Source organism: Phoxinus phoxinus (assembly GCF_949152265.1).
Source record: "Phoxinus phoxinus genome assembly, chromosome: 21".
In the NCBI taxonomy this organism is placed as follows: Eukaryota; Metazoa; Chordata; class Actinopteri; order Cypriniformes; family Leuciscidae; genus Phoxinus; species Phoxinus phoxinus.
The window spans coordinates 25785724-25805392 of NC_136896.1; the positions used below are offsets into that span (position 1 = coordinate 25785724).

General features: G+C 37.0%; 1 protein-coding gene across 3 annotated transcripts in view; it reads right to left on the reverse strand.

Annotated features, from left to right (window-relative positions):
* bicc1 (BicC family RNA binding protein 1) overlaps nt 1-19669 on the reverse strand; it is an 84173-nt gene that overhangs the window by 55058 nt on the left and 9446 nt on the right. For 2 of the 3 annotated variants that reach the window (XM_079596340.1, XM_079596341.1), the window contains exon 2: nt 13023-13069. In XM_079596340.1, the coding sequence (XP_079452466.1) occupies nt 13023-13069 (47 nt within the window). Of the gene's footprint in view, nt 1-11797; nt 11805-13022; nt 13070-19669 lie in introns of those variants that run through there. The other variant, XM_079596342.1, reaches the window with a different exon arrangement.

Sequence of the window (19669 nt, forward strand, 5' to 3'; positions counted from 1 at the left end):
GATGATCTTGAGATCTTACAGACGACTCTGAGGTGTCTTCCTTAAGTTAAAAGCAAACAGGCTGATGTCACTTCTGGGCAGTAGGCATTTCCCAGGGCTCTTACTAGCAGATGTCTCCTCTGGCTGTGATCCAAAAAGCAAGTGAGCTGCCTCCATAGACAGCATTTGAAGTCATCACAAGCACTCAGGATGCGAAGACTGGTCAAAAGGGTTGGCACTAAAGTGCTTTATTATGCCTTCTAACTAAGAAGCCTACTTATGAATACAGGTTCATATCGCTTCACTTCAGAAGGCCTTTATTAACCATGCCGAATGGAGCACTTTTATCATGGATGGATGAACTTTGATGAAACAGCCATTCAATGTCATTATAAAGCTTGACATTCTTTTATTCGTCTATAAGAAGAATGTTACTGTGCTAGGATGGCTTGAGGATGAGCAAATAATGGGCTAATTTTCATTTTTGGGTGAACTATCCCTTTAAGAAGGCAGCTGACATCAAGACAGTAGCTATACTAGGCTTTGGAACAGTGTGTTGAATGCATGTGGTGTCTCTTTATATCTCATACTTATCTTTTAAGGTTCTTTATCAATTGCGACTGTGAAGAGTTCTGTTTGCTCTTTGTTATGGACTCACTCAGAGAACTCTGGCTGGCGTCCTACTATCTAACAATGACCCACGTAAATGCTTCTGTGAATGCTGTTTTTGGCAAAGCTGTGCCCGCCTGAAAGACGTTTTCAAACAGACCACACACAGCTCCTGAAAACTTACACAGCCAAAACATTTTTACATGTTACTGGACACCACCGTTAACAGGTCTAATGTTCTTACAAATTAAATGTGCTGTCAATTTAACAAGCTCTGAATTCATAGTCAACTCTGGTTGCCCACAGAAACTCTCAAAGATATTTAGAGCCAAAATAAATGTCTGATTTATTCTATGGATTTATACATTTGGATGTGAATTTACAGGCGATGACAAACGTGCAAAGAGCCCAAGATGTCTTTTGAACTGCTAAAATATGATTAAACAGTTCACAGCAACATATTTGAATGAATAAAAGAATATTAATAAAAGCCTTAATTCAATCTGCTCGTCATGTAAAGTGATTGAGTCCCTTCAGAAAATTTGGACTAAACCACTCCAATCATATGGATTTAATTATTATTATTTTTTTACTTTTTGAAGCATCAAAGTTGCGTTGTCAATGGAGGGACAGAAATCTCTCAGATTTCATAAAAAAAGATCTTCATTTGTGTTCCGAAGATGAACGAAGGTCTTGCGGGTGTGGAACGACATGAGGGTGAGTAATTGATGACAGAATTACATTTTTTGGGTGAACTATACCTTTAAATATAGCTTAAATATGAATAAACAATGTACAGCGACCTACAACTAAATATTTAACCAAAACTGAACATTTCAGCAAAGATGTATACAGCAAATGTGACAAAACACTCCCCCAAAAATAATTAGTGCTAGATTTTTTTTAAATCAAAATTAAATACATGATATGCCAAATAATTATTTAAATACAAATTTGATTGGAAAACCCCCACATAAAGATAATGCAATCCATTATTGTGGCAGATAAGTAAAACACTGAATATAATTTGTCTTTTGAAGTCAATATAGTTTCCATATAACTGATCAGCATATCACCTTCTGGCCTTCAGTCCACAGAAATCCAATATGCAAAGTGTTCGACCAAACTCTATTAAATAATATGAGATATTTACATAAAACAAAGGTTGAACATTTGTAAAATGTGTTGGAAACATAAAAAAATTGGACCTGTGTACACCAAGTGCCAGACTATAAGACATGTTTTAGAGAGAGTGAAAAAAAGACTTTGCGTAATAAATTAAGCCATGTGATTATGTTTATGGTGCGAGCACACTCCTGCTGCGCTCCACCGTGAGAATGGACAAAATGATGCAAGACTGTGTTTGCCACCTGTTTCCTGCCCCAGTCCCGCTGTGCCGTGCCACAGGTGTTCGGCAAGGAATTGTGGGCCTTAAATTGGGCCTTAGTTCACATAAACAGCTTTAAGTGTCATTATAAAATACGCGGGGCCTTCTGTTGACTCAGCTGAGGCTCTGAAGTGTGTTTGGTCCACTGGGTTGGGGTGACATTGTTCCTGTTTTTTATCAAAGTTTGGGTACGAAGGGAGCATGAACTTACACAAGTGAGAGGGACACGTGATACAAATTCAGCCCGGCATCGTAGATGCTCTGACAAGCCTTTTCCAGAGTCACATGGAAAGGGAGGAAATGCCTCAAACTGTTTCTATTGCAGAGGCCGGAACTGCATAATATCACCGTGTTTTTCTTGATCTCCTCAAAAATTGCCATCTTTGAAGATTCCCTTCCATAAATAGAAAGGATCGGGGGAGTTGAAAAACAAACTATGGTGCTCGATTCATGCTCAGTAAAAACAAAAGCCCATCCATTGTTCAGGAAAAGAAACGGAATGATTTCCTGTTTAATAGACCAGGTGTAGCTCCGCCCCTTTTCAGTGCTTTTCAGCTTGTCTTCCGGTTTGTATTTCCACAGCATGAAGGTAAGATCTTAGGGATTTGTTAACGAACTACTCGTTTTAAAATCTTTCCGGTCTACTGACGTTTGTTATGACATCCGCTTCAAACATTACAATGCTCATGATAACTTTTGTTAACTCTACAATATAAATCCATTTCAGCAGCTAATTACTCTTTGACAGCAATGCCATAGAAATATATGAGCTACCGGGAAATTGGAAGTTCAAATACAAAATTTTAAAGATGGTTGCGCACTTGTTTTTTCTGGCTTTTTCTGAAGTTAAAAACACTTAACTTCACATTGGCCCTCAGAGCATCATGAAAAACAAACTACTCTATAGAGAGACAGTGGCCAACACAAGACTAGAACTAGAACACTCCCATCTTATTATAATTAACTAAGCTGTCACTGTACAGTTTCATTTGACTGTTTGAGTCTTGCAGGACAGCTTCAGTCGGTTCTGGACTCTCGTGAAGTCTCATTATAATTAAATGAGAGTCTAAAGGCACATCTGTTCTGTGAGTGAAATTTACCTTGTTTTCCTCACATATCAAATTTCATATTTCACCTCAATTCATATCTCAAGTATGCTATATTCTGAACCGTTCCAGCCTTCTTAATATGATGCACAGGCATCCGAGTATTATAGTATACATGCCAATTGACACACTTGCTGTTATTCCTGCCATTAGCCTATTTCCCAGGTCATTCGAGATGTTGTCTTTATGTACTTGATTTATGTACTTCATTATGCTCAGTTATTAGTTTTATTTCTGCTTTTTCCACAACAATTTAACAATAAAGACAATTCCAGCTTTGAAAAATGCCCAACAACAAATGCAAACGTTTAGTCAATAGTTCATTTGTATTAACTTTCTGACGTACTTCACACATTTGAGTCTGCCAACAACAGGACAAATGGAACAATGAATAGAAGCGCAAAGGAACGTTCGATTTAATGCGTCCCGTTAAAACAGCTTGTTTTGTGTCTCTGTACAGACTTCAGAGAGATCCCAGCATCTGGAACAAGTGGATGGTTTGTTTTTAATGGCGTCCTGGATCGCGTCAGATGATTATATGTTTGTTCAGAGAATTTGACTGCAGATTGTTTAGTAAACGAGGCACAGTGTAATGGAGAGTAGCAAACTTTTGTTGACAGATGAAGCAGTCGGCTGTGTTGGATCTGACAGCCGTAAACGATTTCATAATGCTTTTCTGGAAATGACGTTTTATATGTCAGGGTTTGAAATTAACTGTTTTACTTACCGGCCAATTTGGCTACACAATTTTTAAGTTAGCGGCCATTCAGAAATTATACTAGCCCAAAAAAAAAGAGAAGATTTACAGCTTTTATATATAGGCTTTTCTTATTCAAACAGAATCCTGTCATCCAGCATCTCCTCCCTTCTTCTTTCATCTTCATCCTTTTCACTGTTTTAGGTGGACAGATCAATACAGTACAAAGAACAAAAAAAATGTAGGATGTTGGAAAAATGATTTATCTTCGCTATTGCTTCAAAGCAAATGAACAAGCGCGCCGCCGCCATTTTTTTGTAGTGTGACGTGTGTGTTCAAGCGAGCCAGATATGAGCAGATTCTGAGCAATACGCTGTATTTAATATATCATGATGACTCACGAGTATTTGAACTAAATCTGTGCAGATTTGGCATACACTAACGTCCCCAGCAAAGTGAGTAAACATAATGATAACATGCCACATTTGCTAGTGATTTGACAGCGTTACCTGCCACAGTTCATTTTTACGCGCATTTGGTGAGTTAGCGGGTGTTAATTTCAAACCCTGTGGATAATCTTTTTAAAACACATACTCACATGCAATAGCGAGTGCTCGCTTATTAACTGACAAGCCTTAAAGGAGCCGCCCCTTAATAGATCATTTCAGACTGAGGGTCAGAATGAAGGTTAAATCCCTCAGCGGACCGGTCCGCTGATAGACGCCTGCTTGTGCTTTCAAACACTACCGTTCCGATTTTTTAAAACACTTTCAAAAACTTCTGTGTGCTCTCAAACGCTCCCGTCCGCTGATCATTGTAGCCTATCATAGACAAATCCGATGGGCGCATGGACAAAATGGCCAATCAGAAGTGTTTACAATTGTGCTCAACAGCGCTCAAAGCATCACAATTTTAAAACTTCATTACCAACTTGGTACTGAAGTCGGTACTTTTTGACAACTCTAACAGTGCAAACTATTTTATAAACATAAAGACCCTAAAAAAATTAATCCATGTCATGACCCCATTAAATTGAAGGAGGTACAGTAATCAGATTGTGTTTTTTACGTGATTCAATACTAATCAAAATAGTACAGTTTAGTTTAATAGTAAACTTTAAACAAGTACAAATTTTCGCTTTAGCCCAAAGACTGAAAAAGAGGTTGAATGAACCACTGAATCTTGAACCAATGCTGTTTTGCACATCAGCCGAATTTCTGCAGAGATTTCTCCTCTGAGATTCTAAACCGCTTGGACATCTAGAAAAATGATCAAACGGAAACCTACGCTGTTAATTGCGAACAATAAAATTTGTCATTTAGAAACTTGGACAGAACGAGGCCGTTACTTTCATTGATGGTATCCATGATCAAAAAGCACATGGCTGAATGGCCAGTCATCTGTCACTTTGGTCAGCACGGCTAAGCAAGGCATTACTCATTAGCATAATAGAAAGCAGCCCGTTTGGAATAAAATGACTGAACCTCTGACATATATTATGATAGTCAATATGTAACCACCTTGTTCCTGCATGAGCGAGTGATTTATTCGCTAAAACATGCTTTTATGACCAGTACTACGAATCCCAGAGGAAAATGAGCTCAGAGGATTTAGTATTCAGTGGCACAGAGTTCCATTTTTAACAAATCTTCTTTTAATACGCTCACGTTGATCTACATCCCATTTCAAAGTGACCTCGCTTAAGATCAAGGCAAGAAAGAAAGCCATTCTTCATAATGCAGAACATGTCACAATGGAAATGTTTACAGTGCAGTTTCCATGAGATGGATGGAGTCTCTAGAGGCCCAAAACACTATTAACTCATCAAAGATGTGCTTTTTGCTCCTTTGAAGGGATACAACTTCGTCCAACAAAAGGAAATGTACTATCACATTCAAAACAGTTCTCTTTCGATTTGAGTTAACGAGAACTTATAAATAATATTCCGACCTCACACACACACCATGGTCCTGGCTTGGGAAAATCCCTTGCCTTTTGTTTTGGAAAAAAATGTGTGGTAGAAAGGTCAAAAATAAATCTGGCCAACCAGAGCACTTCAATATTACGCTTAGCGGAAATCACGCAGACAGACAGTTAGCAAGAGCGAGTCAAGTCATTTATCATGAGGGAAAGCCTGGCAATATTACAAACTCGTCGAGTAATTCCATATGATCCCTGTCGCAAACAGATTCTCTTATATCTGTGTGAGGCACAAACACCCGCTGAGGTCCAGAAGTCTGATCCTTCGCGCCAGCACACGGAGGCTTACCTCACAGCTTGTGTGTCACATCCAGCGAACGGGATTGTGGGTGGAGGGCTAGGAAACGGCCCAAATCAGTGTTTCCATGAGCACACAGTTTCAGCGTACTGTGCTAGATGTTGTTGTTCACCCTGTGCATCGTTGAGATTGGCATCTTGCACGACTGACGAATGGTGTTTGTTTTTCTATAATTCATGACATCTCGTCAAATAAAGAAGACATGTAGGAAAACTCAGACTTAAAGAGGAATCGGGCCAAAAGACAAGGATCAGGAATATTTCTTCTGAAGAACACAAAAAGAGAAGTTTTGAAGAATGTTCACCTTGCTCATTTTCATACAATAGTGACCAGGGGCTGTCAAGCAGCAAAAGGACAAACAAAGACCATAAAATCATTTTTAAATAGTCCATATGACTTGTGAGTCTTCTGAAGCCAAACAATAGTGCTGTGGGGATGACATATTTTTGTCAGCCAAAACCCAGGAACAGGTTAGCATTTTAGCACTTCTGTTTCCATCAATGGGTTCCATTAATGGGAAGTCAATGTTTTTTTGGTTTTTAAAAAAAATAACGGCTGTGGTTAACACAAGATCAAGATATTTTCATGTTTTTTCTAATGCATAAAATACATTGGTAATACCCCCTCTTTATATTATATATATTTAAAAGCTTTTATTTGTTTTGAAAAAAAAGCCGGTTGTTAACAAGTGGCTAAATGGTTCTACAGAGGTTGGCAGGGACGTTAAAACATCATTGCGGCAAACAGGTAAACTCATCTACTCACTAGTCTGCTTTTACAGCCTAATTGTGTTAATAAGCATAGTCTTGCAAACTATTATGACTCAAACTTTCAGAGAAAATTTATTAAAATTAGTGCTGTCAAATGTTTAATTATAATATTCATGTCAGTAAGTCTCAAGCGAGGTGTCAGTATAAGTTAATTGATTTGTAGTATACTTAGTATGAAATAAATTAATTTTAAATACATTTTGGTATAGATTTTTTTAACTAGGGGAAATCCAATAGGTTTTTTTTGTTGAGGAAACCAGGGTGATGCTAACGTCTGGGTTGGCCGCCAAAATATGTTAGGACTTGCAAAATAGACAGAAATTTAAGTTGTAATTCATTGAAAATAATGCTTATTAGCATGGTTACAATTCACTTGTATTGCATTGAAAAGAACAACTATAGACATTCTGCAAAATAACTTAATTTGTATTCCACTGAAGAAAGAAAGTCATACTAATATCATGACAGAATTTTTACTTCTGGGAAAATTGTTTCCTTTAATAATCATAAAAAAAACAATAAAAATACCAAAAAGGGAGCTCCGATTTCAGACCTATTTAAAAGTCCAATATAAAAAAAGATTAAATTATGGCACACAGTACAATGCAAGTCTTTGTACACACAAGTGCCATGTTTACTTTTTACGCCCGCCCTACTTTTCGTAGTTGCTCCAGCCGGCATGCACCTGCTTTTCATTTCCCTCCCAAAATTCCACATCAGCCTGTTGACAAATAACTTTACAACAGTTTACAATTCATCCTCATTCTATAAACAACTAGGATGGTTTGAAGGATTTATAAAATGAGTTAACGATGATGGTGATCCACGCCAGAAAAAATGCGCCGTGCCCAGCCGAACGATAATCAATTAATTTCATTGTCTAAATTTGTGTAAAAATATGCAAACTACACTAAAACATAGAGGTTTAAATCTTCTGAGTGATGCACGCCTGTGTCGCCACAATGCTAGGGGTGTTGTGGATGGTAACAGAGCGTCTCTATGGGGTTGCTAAGGTCTTCTGATTGTTTGTTAGTGAATTGCTATGTCATTAGCCACTTTCCCACTGTCGGGCCAGTGCGAGCCAAGGCTAAAAACGTGCCAGACGGGCCAATGGCCTCGGAACTCAAACACCGAGCCCAAAAGTTGCGTTTCCACTACAGGGCCAGTAGCCCAGCAGTGCTACACTAAAACCCGCCTCCACAGAACGACGTCACACAAACTCACCATTTCACCAGCTGACTGAAAACTATCTAGATCGCAAAATGAGCATGAAAGAAGCGAACGTTTGGTCTTTTACTTAGAGACTTAAAGGACAAGTTCGTTATTTTACACTTAAAGCCCTGTTTTCAGATCGTTTCTGATGAAATAGAACGGTTAAGATTGAAATTTGGACACATGCTGCTGGCCCGTGAATTTTCGGTTTCTGTGGTTTCTAAAACGCATTAAACTTTCGTTTACAAAGGTCAGGGGTGTTCACTGATATGCTCACACAAAAATCTCTGCAAAAGATGCTTTCCAACAGGTTTTATTGTAGTTTTTGTAATACCGTACCTCACAGTACATCCAATACAAGTCAATGGAGTTGGACAAAAACTGTCCTGTGCTACCACAGAAACCGAAAATTCTCGGGCCAGCATCATGTGTCCAAATTTCAATCTTAACCGTTCTATTTCATCAGAAACGATATGAAAACAGGGCTTTAAGTGTAAAATCCTGAACTTGTCCTTAGATACCAGCATCGATATTTGACCAATGTTTTACAACAATTTTTTTTACAGTGACATTAATTTATTAATTTGTGTCTGGAGTGCACATAAATCATGGAGAATCAAACTGGTATTTACCATTTCACATAAAAAGAGAACATATGCTGCACCTGCTTCCATTTATTTGCGATCACAAGAATGCACAAAACAACTTCATTAATGTTTAAATCCAAAGGCTTACACATTTAGAAAAATACATTACGTAAACTTTTATTAAACTAAATTTAACGGTTAGATCAGGTAGAAAGCTTGCAATTATGTTTTTTATTTTTTTAGTTAGGCCTAATCGTGATGCTTGCATTGACAAACACCTAATAAATTAAATCATAGAAACTATCTTTCAGTACAGAGAAAGGCATACTCCAATATACAATTATTTTGTTGGCAACAATTAAAATATGAATAACAGTATGAATAGCTGAGCAAATATTCTTAAATTAAAAACAAGAAAATTGCTGCATTCTTTTAGAGAGATGAGGCAAGGTTTCCTGAGGTTTTGCCGTTACCTGATCAGAGCTCTCAGCGTGAGAGAAATGTCTAAGGAAAAAGGGCTGAATCCCATCATTGTGCAGAATCACGGAACACCCGATGGCTCCAGCAAGAAAACGCAGCCGCCATGATGGACAGGAACGCAATGTTGTTATTGAAAACACGTGTAATTTTAACAGACTGGTATCACTCTACCAAAGACACGCTCTTGGGGCGTGGGGCGCTGAGTCGGCAGAAATATTCCCCTCACAGTCAAAAGACAGATTATATGCTTTTCTTTTTTTTAAATACCATTTCTAAAAAACACTCTTTATAAAAGGATTTGTTGTTGCTTTCAACATAATTATGTGAGATAATTCCTGAGGTCATTTTTCATGAATTCATCTATGTCTCTGGGTACAGGCTGAATTTCACATTCTTCTTACATAGTGTGTTTAGATAAAGTATTTGTTTTCAGAGCCAGTTTGACGTGAGCAGCAAAATACCACTCTTATCTTTTGTTAAATCACATCTACAAGGTTCCTTGGGAGACACACTGTGTTATATCACATGCTTCATTTTTAACATCCACTAATTCAGATGACAAATATGGCCCGTCACAAAGTCTACACTTTGCCTCGTGGACGGTTAAGCAGTCGTCCAGAATGCAGGTTTTGCAGAAGGAGCATAACTGCTGAAAAAGGGGGCACTTGAAGTTTGGAACATGCTTATGAAACCTAAAATGAAAAACTGGTTCCCTTGACAAAAACCCAATAGGAATTTTCTATTGACTTTTGGATTATTGCAGAAAATAAGCTCTGTTACCAGCAAATTACTTTGACTTGTTCATCATGATAATCTTCACAAATGCACACAACTTTTATGAATTTTGAAACCAAATACAATCACAAGAAGTAAACCGTTAAATGTCTGAATCCTAAAATAAATAAATAAATGGTTCCCTCTGGGAAAAAACACCCAAAACCAATAGGATTTTTCCATTTGCTCTGGGATTATTGAAGAAAATAAGCTCTGTAATCAACAAAAGTTTATGATTCGTAGGCTACATGTTCATCGTGATAATCTTCACAAATGTACATAACTTTTATGAAATTTTAAGCCAAATACAATTGTCAGAAGTAAAAGTTAAACGTCTGGAGCCTAAAATGAAAATAGTTTCCCTCGACAAAAACATAATGGGATTTATGCATTGGCTTTTGGATTATTGCAGAAAATAAACTCATTATGATAATCTTTACAATTGCACAAAACTTTTATGAATTTTTAAACCAAATACAATCACCACAATTAAAAAGTTACACGTCTGAAACCTCAAATAAAAAATTGGTTCCCTCAAAAATAAATAAATACATAAATAATTCCATTGGCTTTCAGATTATTGCAGAACATAAGCTCTGAAACCAACAAAAGTTAATGATTCTTACATGTCCAACATGATAATATTGAATCTTGAATCCTGCAGACAACTTTAAAGCTAAATGCAATCACCAGAAGTAAAAATTTATAAAATGAAAAAAATGTTCAAGTTAAGTTGAAATATTTTGCACAAGTGTGATAATCAAGTCAAGTCACCTTCATTTATATAGCGCTTTTGACAATATAGATTGTTTCAAAGCAGCTTTACAGTGATAATAGGAAATGAAAGTAACAGCGATTGTTTTGGCTTTACAGCAGCTCTAGAATAAAGTTATTGTCCAGCTAAAGTTAGATTTGAGTGATTCACTTCCATCGCAACAATCATTAGTTATTAACTTATTAAATGCATTAATAAATGCATTGAGGCTGTGAAAGCGTACTAGTGAGTTGATAGGTTTTCCTGTTTGGCCATGGACTTCACGCACGCACGCGAGCAAAGTCCGTGAGACCGCAAATCCCCATTTAGGCTGCCATTTGGGACATGGCCATTGCTAAAACACTGTTCGTGATATGGAAGGATGTGTTTATTTGAAAAGCAGGAATTGGCTTTTCTGAAGCTTTGCATCAGCTGCGACAACCCAAATTTGTGGCAGCCCGAGGCTTACGGTGCAGCCGGCCGTGTCTTCCAGAACAGGCTCACCGAGACCCTTTCCAAGCTCTCTTAACTGGGTCTGATTATTTTCACACACCTTTCAGGTTAGCACAAATGAAACTTTGACATGTGCCGGATTTCTTACCAATATCGACTCGCCTGCAAGAGTGTTTATTTTGAAGGCCGGCATGCTCTGATTCAGGTGCTGAGTCTCATTCCTGTCCTGAGCTGTCTGGTTTCTCCTGTATTTATTCCCAGCCTGCCAATTAAACCGGCAAGTGTTCGCCCTAAAGGCCATTCTACCCCACTGAATCCAAATAAGCAAAGTGCGCTTGTTTTGGCGTGGCCATAAATGGACGGGAGACCAGTTTTGAGTATCCTTCGGCGAAAGGTGTTGTGTCACGAGTCACCGACCAAGCTCTCGTAGTAAAGGTGATTTATCACACACACACACACACACACTGCACACTTTCGCATGGACTTCCTGTACACTTTTGAAGAGGTCAATTTGAAATAATGTCTTTTTCCATTTTAGGATCTAGAGTTTTTAACAGGCAGAGTTTAGCATTGCCGGCTAAAGTATCACATATATCACTTATGTTGAGTTGGATTAATAATATTATTATAATATTTAATATGGTGATTATAAAGCATCAAGGTACACTACCGTTCAAAAGTTTGGGGTCAGTAAGATATTTTGTTTAATGTTTTTGAAAGAAGTCTCTTAGAGCTGCATTTAACTGGTCAAAAATACAGTAAAAACAGTAAAATTATGAAATATAATTACAATGTAAAGCAACTGGTTCTATTTGAATGTTTTTTTTTTTTTTTTTGTGATGGAAAAGCTGAATTTTCAGTATAATTACTCCAGTCTTCAGTGTCACATGATCCTTCAGAAATCATTCTAATATTTTAATTGTTTTTAAATATTTTTCTACAAAAAAAGTTATTCTAAAATTCAATATGGTGATAATTAAGCATCAAGGTACACTATCGTTCAAAAGTTTGGAGTTGGTATGTTTTTGCATGTTTTTGTTTATTATGCTCACCAGAGCTGCATTTAGTTGATCAAAAATAGTAATATTGTGAAATATTTTGTTTTCTATTTTAATATGTTTTATAATGTCATTTATTCCTGTGATGGTAAAGCTGAATTTTCAGCCTCTTTCAGAAATCATTTTACTAATATTTTATTCATTTCTAATAGTTTTACTTAACGTTCCACAGGTTCTTAAATATTAAGTTGTAGCTCACCAAAACTGACCAGAGCATCTGGAACATGAGACATGGTGCTTCATTAAGCATAGGAATGTGTATTGCCATTGCCTGAAATCTCCCAATGTAGACATTCATTAAATTCTTTCCTTTTGTCTTCGGAGGAACAGAACAGAACAGAACAGAACAGAACAGAACAGAACAGAACAGAACTGAGGTTGAGTAAATGATGACAGAATATTAACATTTTAGGCACAACGTACAGTGGAGTGACTATATTCACAACGTGTGTCTTACTGCATTTCAGCAAAAATCCTATATATTAAAAATATTGTTAATCACAAGACATTTTAATAGAAAACTGTGTTTCTAAATATGCTCATTTTCACTTTATTTTGACCTGTAAAGTGCTGTCATCTCCTCTTAAGATTGGTTTGCTAAGCTGTAATAGGCACACTAAAATAATCAAGTGAGCCTATTTATTGTTACTGGATATACACAAATGCACACCGTGCATACAACGATGTAGTACCACATTTTTTTCTATTACCGCAGTAGTAGTATTTTGAGGCTTGAGTACCGCAAAACTGTTGCAGTGCAGTATCGTGCAGCACTGATTGCAGTTTGTCCTTCAGCAGAAATAATTACACATGCAACATGATTCTAACCTATTTTCTACCACTGCATGAGGCTGCCAAAGCAATGTGGTTTTCTTTACCTTTTGAAAGAAGTCCTCACCTCCGTTGACTCGCCCCTCCGTGGCAGCTGCGGAGAAGAATGGGACATTTCAGAAAAAGCGTAACATCAGGAATCACTTATGTTGGCGTATTAACAAAATCAGCAATTCATATCAACACATTCTTCCACATGGCCTTGGGTGGAAAAATGTCTGCGCAATTTAGGCAGGGCGGGGGTCATTTTCCTGTCCATTTGCAGCAAGTCACCTCTGTAGAAAAATCAATGCATTACTACTTTCTAAAGGTTTATGCAGGATTGTAATAAACTTTTGTGATGCATAATACTACGTTTGGAAGGTTTAAATGAAGTGTATCTTTTAAATGAAGACGTAAAGCTTTGGGTTCTGCGTTCAAACCCCATCTAGGACTTCCTATTGCTTATCTTGTAGAGTCGTAGACTAGCAATGGCAAAGTCACGGATTAGATTGCACACACACACACGCACGCACGCACGCAACACACACACACACACACACACACACACACACACACACACACACACACACACACACACACACACACACACACACACACACACACACACACACACACACACACACACACACACACACACACACACACAGAGAGAGATCAAAATGCATGCACTAAATTCCACTAAGTTGTTTTGTATAAAAGCGTCTGCTGAATGTAGAAATGTAATCCACATGAGACAAGGAGAAGAAGTTTGCCAAGAACATTTGATTTAAATTAAACAATAAAATACAGACTTGTTCATCAGCAAATTTGGATGTTGTTTAAAGACACTGAAACCACAAAATGCAGCAGTTGATAGACTTCTAGAACTTTTTCAGTTCATATTTCCCTGGATCAGGAACATGACCTTTATTGTGAGATGCAGGCATGGTCTTGCTGGGCCACGCTTTAAAATGTGCGTCTACTGTAATCCAGACAAATGCGACGTGTTTATTTATATCCAATGAATTACAGGGGAGTTTTTTCAGAGCCGATTGACTGAAAATTGCTCAAACCACAGGCACCGGCTGAATCAGCCCCGCTTTACCGCTAAGACATATCCAGAGGCAATGGAGGAAGCTCTGGAAGCTGAGAACAAACTGAACTCTACAGAGTTAACAACATTCAGAGAGAAAACAGAATTACTCATTTTTCTGTGATTAGCCAAGAAACAAAGCAAAACAGAATCTAATGGATTTATGAGACCGTGGAAAGGCCTCAGGAAACTATTCATAAACACCATAACCTTCTCAAAAATTATGAACAGACTTTGACCATTTTACTCCATGTTGCTTAAAACATTTGATGTGTGGCCACCATGTGCTAATAACAAGGGTGGTCCCAGCCTCACACTCCTGGACGCATATTGCACACAACACTGGAAAACACTTGTGGAAATCACAAGGTTCAAATCAATTATGTTTCAGACCAAAAAAATTGACCATAGCAGAGACGTTTAATTAGTGCTTCTCCAATGAGGCGTTTTGACAGTGTCAGTGTCTATTCCGTGCACACAACGTGAATTAACCACAACAACATGTCAACAGGTAAACATGTCAGCAATGTGGACGCATTTCACCTTGACCAAAAATTAATGGGTGAAATTTGTTTGGTTGAAATATCGAGAGGTACAAACATAGAACTCGACATACTACTGGTTTAATTTATCACCTGAGGACATGAAACCCTGAACAACATGAAGAGTCCAATAAGCGAAAAGCGAACATGCATTTAAAATGCCCTTCCAGTGTTGTTGCAAGTTTATATACCGGTGTGAAAATGTCCTCGCCGTGACATCCCATCAACGAAGTGTACCGGAATCAAAATAAGTATTTCAACTTTACAATAGTCATTCATAAACATTTCTGAAACATTGCTAATAGGATGAACATTATTGGAAGTAGGGCTGTAAACGATTAATCGCGATTAATCGAATCCAAAATAAAAGTTTGTGTTTACATAATATATGTGTGTGTATTGTGTATCACTATTTTGTATAAATACACACACATGCATGTTATATTTATGAAAAACGTGTTTTTTATATATAATATAAATCATATAAAAATATATGCAGTATATAAATGCAAATATTTCTCAAATACATGCATGTGTGTGTATTTATATATACACAATAATTATACACAATACACACACATATATTATGTAAACACAAACTTTTATTTTGGATTAGATTAATCACGATTAATCGTTTACAGCCCTAATTGGAAGCCATTGTAAAATAGACAATAATTGCACACCTGTGACAAATCGGATGGTTCATCGTGATACGATATGATATTGATTCTCATAGCCAACGATACGATATTTGCCAATACCTCAAAAAATTCAATGATGATCCAATTCAGCATATTTTCAACAGATAACCAAACACATAATTTCTATATTACTATGCCAAAATACTATAAATAAACATAACTATTTACTGAACACTGGCGTATTTTACTCTGTTGCTGTCATTACCATTGTATAAAACCAATAAGCCACACAAGGCAAATGTGTTACAGTGATTTTACCACAAAAAACGTGGTTTCAGGCACTCTTGTGGATTATTGTAGCTTGCCCACAGAAAGGTACATTACACTTATTTTTCATTAAAACTACACTTGGGAGGTCAAGCAACTGCTCTTCGCTGTTCTTCACGCCAACTTCTGTATAATAGCTTCAAAGACAGATATCTTTTTGCAGTTGACATTATTTTTACTTGGCACTTAGTGTCTTATTGCTTTGCGCAATGTGCCAACATAAGCCATAGCATTATGGAACACAAGAATAAATCAACAAAATGCTCAGCTCCACAGACAAATGTCAAGACTTTGTCCGTCAACACATACGGTGAATAAAAACATATCTATGAATTGCTGGCACAGGTAAAACATTCACTCTTATCCAAGATGGGCTGTGTTCAGGGAATGGATTCCCAAAGCAGATTATTGACCCAAATGTCTTCTTTGTGACTATATTTCTTCCCTTTAGAGCAAAGTGCAAAGTTAAAGAATATAGCGCTGCCAACATCCTCTCAAGCAAGGTTAGTGGTTAACCTCACTGTAAGCAAAGAAGGCCACCAGGTTATTGAGACTGGATAGGCTACACCGGCATGAGAGGAGGCTTTTATAAATGGGTTTCTACATTAAAGAGAACATATTCAGCATAATATCTCACAGCAACATGGGAAAGTAAAATAGCACTCATCTTGGTTGATTTCCTTAACTTACGATACCTGGCAATGCATATAATACAGATAAATTGTAGAAAATGACTGGGAATTGTGTGTGTGTGTGAGTGTGTGTGTGTGTGTGTGTGTGTGTGTGTGTGTGGGGGGGGGGGGGTTAAATTGTTAAGGCTGATAACCAATAAATGGCCAATTCTATAATTCTATACTATTTTCTCCACATAAATTAAAACCCACACCGATCAAAATGCATGCACTAAACTCCACTAAGTTGTTTTGTATAAAAGCGTCTGCTGAATGTAGAAATGTGACAAGGAATCTGACATACTTATTCAGCTTGAGAAGTTTGCCAAGAACATTTGATTTCAATTAAACAATAAAATACAGACTTGTTCATCAGCATATTTGGATGTTGTTTAAAGACATTGAAACCACAAAATGCGGCAGTTGATAGACTTCTAGAACTTTTTCAGTTCATATTTCTCTGGATCAGGTACATGACCTATATTGTGAGATGCAGGCATGGTCTTGCTGGGCCACGCTTTAAAATGTGCGTCTACTGTAATCCAGACAAATGCAACGTGTTTATTTATATTTTTATATTTTGATTCAGTGTATTTTTTATATGCACTGATATTACAATTCTGGTCAATACGAAAAGCCAATCATTTTGTGTATGTTATGGCTGATAACCAATAAATGGCGAATTCTACAATTTTCTCCACATAAAAAAAAAAAAAACCTAAAATAATTTTAAATACAAGTGAAATTAGGAATCTCAACATTATAATGTACACAAGTAATGTACACTTTGAGATTTGCTAAAGATTACATTTAACAGAAATAGTTTATTTTTATTTTTATTTTTTTTAGTTTTTTTATAAAAGTATGAGCGATAGATGACATCTTAATGTAACAATAGAGGAAATGCACAACTAAATATCTGATACCAGGCAATATGCTAAATAAAATAAAATCTCTAATATCAGCTAATATAGAATCCATAAATTATGCAACCATCATTTCTTTATTATTATTATATCTTATTGTCAACTTTCAAGAGTGCTACTGTCATTAATAACGGTAAATGTTAATACTAATGGACAGCTCCAGGTATATTATTTAGACCTCCTCGCTTAGATCATTATGGCAGTATTTTAATAATTAAGTGTGAAGCTTCTGTCTCAAGTATATTCTTGGATGGAGAAATACTGCGGTTTAATCCCACTCTGTCATAACTGTTAACACTATGACATATTATTAGTACTCCTGATCTTCATGCAGTGGAATCTTAATGACCAAGGCTCTGGCCTGCTAACACAAGGGTTATAAGTTCAATTACAGATGGGAGTTCCCCATGAACTGAGAGTTAATGAGATCTCATTCAGTTGCTTCAGAGGGACTGTATCCTTTACTTGTGCTCTTTAACTTGCTTATGATGGAAAACGTATCTATTAAATGTCATTATGCTGGTTCAATGGACCTCTGCGGGAACAATGGCCTGCTGTCGCATGGAAACCAGCAAACAATCGCACAGATGTGTGATGCTGCCGCGTCCAAGGCTCCAACTGGATTTGCTGACCTCATAATTGTTGGCTACAATATCATGAACTTTGGAACTGATGTCATGGAAATGTTGCATTTGCAAACAGCAGAATACTGATGGTTTGGTGGTTTTTGAATGCATAAACAGTGGCAAGCTAAATGCATCACAGATTATAAACATTTTAAAGCCTCTAGAGACCACATTACCTAGCATTAGGGACCATGAGCGCACAACGTTTGTGACATTTAAGTCACAACACTATGATGTAATTTGCTCAATAACATTTCATATCAAGCAATGCACAGATGACTAGACAATAAAATAATTCTGCTCTCCACAGATGTAGGAGCAAATATCAGATACAGCAATTATCACTGCTTTATCAAATGAAATAAGCAACACTGGACTGGATCTATTCATTTTTTTTTTTCAAAAATGCTTTAAAAAAGGAATAAAAAAAACAATGATAATTAAATACACCTCTTCTATGATGAACATACTTAAATTTTCTAAATTAGAATCAACTTTGTTTGTGCAGCTTAGATGTTGACATAGCATTTTATTGTTTTTCTTAAAGACACACTGTGGTGAAATCAATGCTTTCATGTTTTAAGACAAACCATGTGCAAATTTATCAGTCAACAACATTGCTGAGAATTTTCACCAGTGTACCAAAGAAAGTCTCAAAAACGCAGTTTAAAACTGCCCCTGTTTCCTACCATCATGTAACCAATCCTGTCAACGTACGGCGCGGGGCTTTTCCTATCATGCTGTACCTGTGGTGTTTACCTGCAGCAAATTGTTTCTTGCTCTGTGGGTATTTTACACACATTGAGCACAAGAACCATTTTTAAAGGGTTAGTTCACCCACAAATTTACATTATCATAATTTACTCACCCTCAACCCACTTATAAAACAGCCAAACACAGATTTAGAGTTAGCCTATATTAAAAAATATCCTGGCTCTTCCAAGCTTTATAATAAGCGTGAGTAGAGCCTGAGATTTTGAAGCCCAAAAAAGTGCATCCATCCATCATAAAAGTAATCCACTCGCATACTGCCTTTACTGGAAGCCAGCGATTATAGTTTATAAAGTTATAAATATGGATTCATTCCCTCCCATTATACCATTCACTCCCATTATAGAACTTGGAAGTTCATTATTTTTTAAATAACTCTGATTGTGTTTGGCTGAAAGAATAAAGTCATAGCCTATACCTAGGAAGCCTTTACATGTTTGGGTGAACTAACCCTTTAAATCAGGCACATATAGCAATATAGCGGGTGAATTATGTATCTGATGTAAATTACAATGGTATGATGAACTATATGCCTTTGTTTACTGACTTCCTATGATGTTCAAAGCATTTCTAAGGATGCTGATTTTTAAAAGGCAGCTGTGACTCTGAGACGACAAACGGAAACATGGTTTGTGTAAAATTAGCGACACATTTTTTAGCTGTTTTATAACATATTCAAGCCAAAGGCTGATCATATTAATTACGTGTGAGAGAGCGATACATAATTAAAACGTGTAACTCGCTCTTGCTTTTCTTCTTCTGAATCAGTTCCAGGTTAAAACATGTCTGAATTAAACCAATATTTCCACTAGCTTTGTGTAGCGTTAACTACAGCTGATCGAGTGGATCAGGTAGTCCGAGTTTGTGGAGGTGGGGCTAATTTGCATATTCATGAATTTATACTTGGGGTGTGTTCCACTTTGATTTTAGACATACACTCACAAACTTCCCTAAACAATTCCCCTCGGGCACCATTTTGAAGTGAGTTCCATCTTTGGCGAGAGAAGTTTATGTGGATACGCCCTCGTCTCCTCGATTTTGACCGAAGGAGCGAATCAACTCCGATGTACACTTCTAGCAGCTCTATATCCCACAATTCAACTTGATTGTGAAGT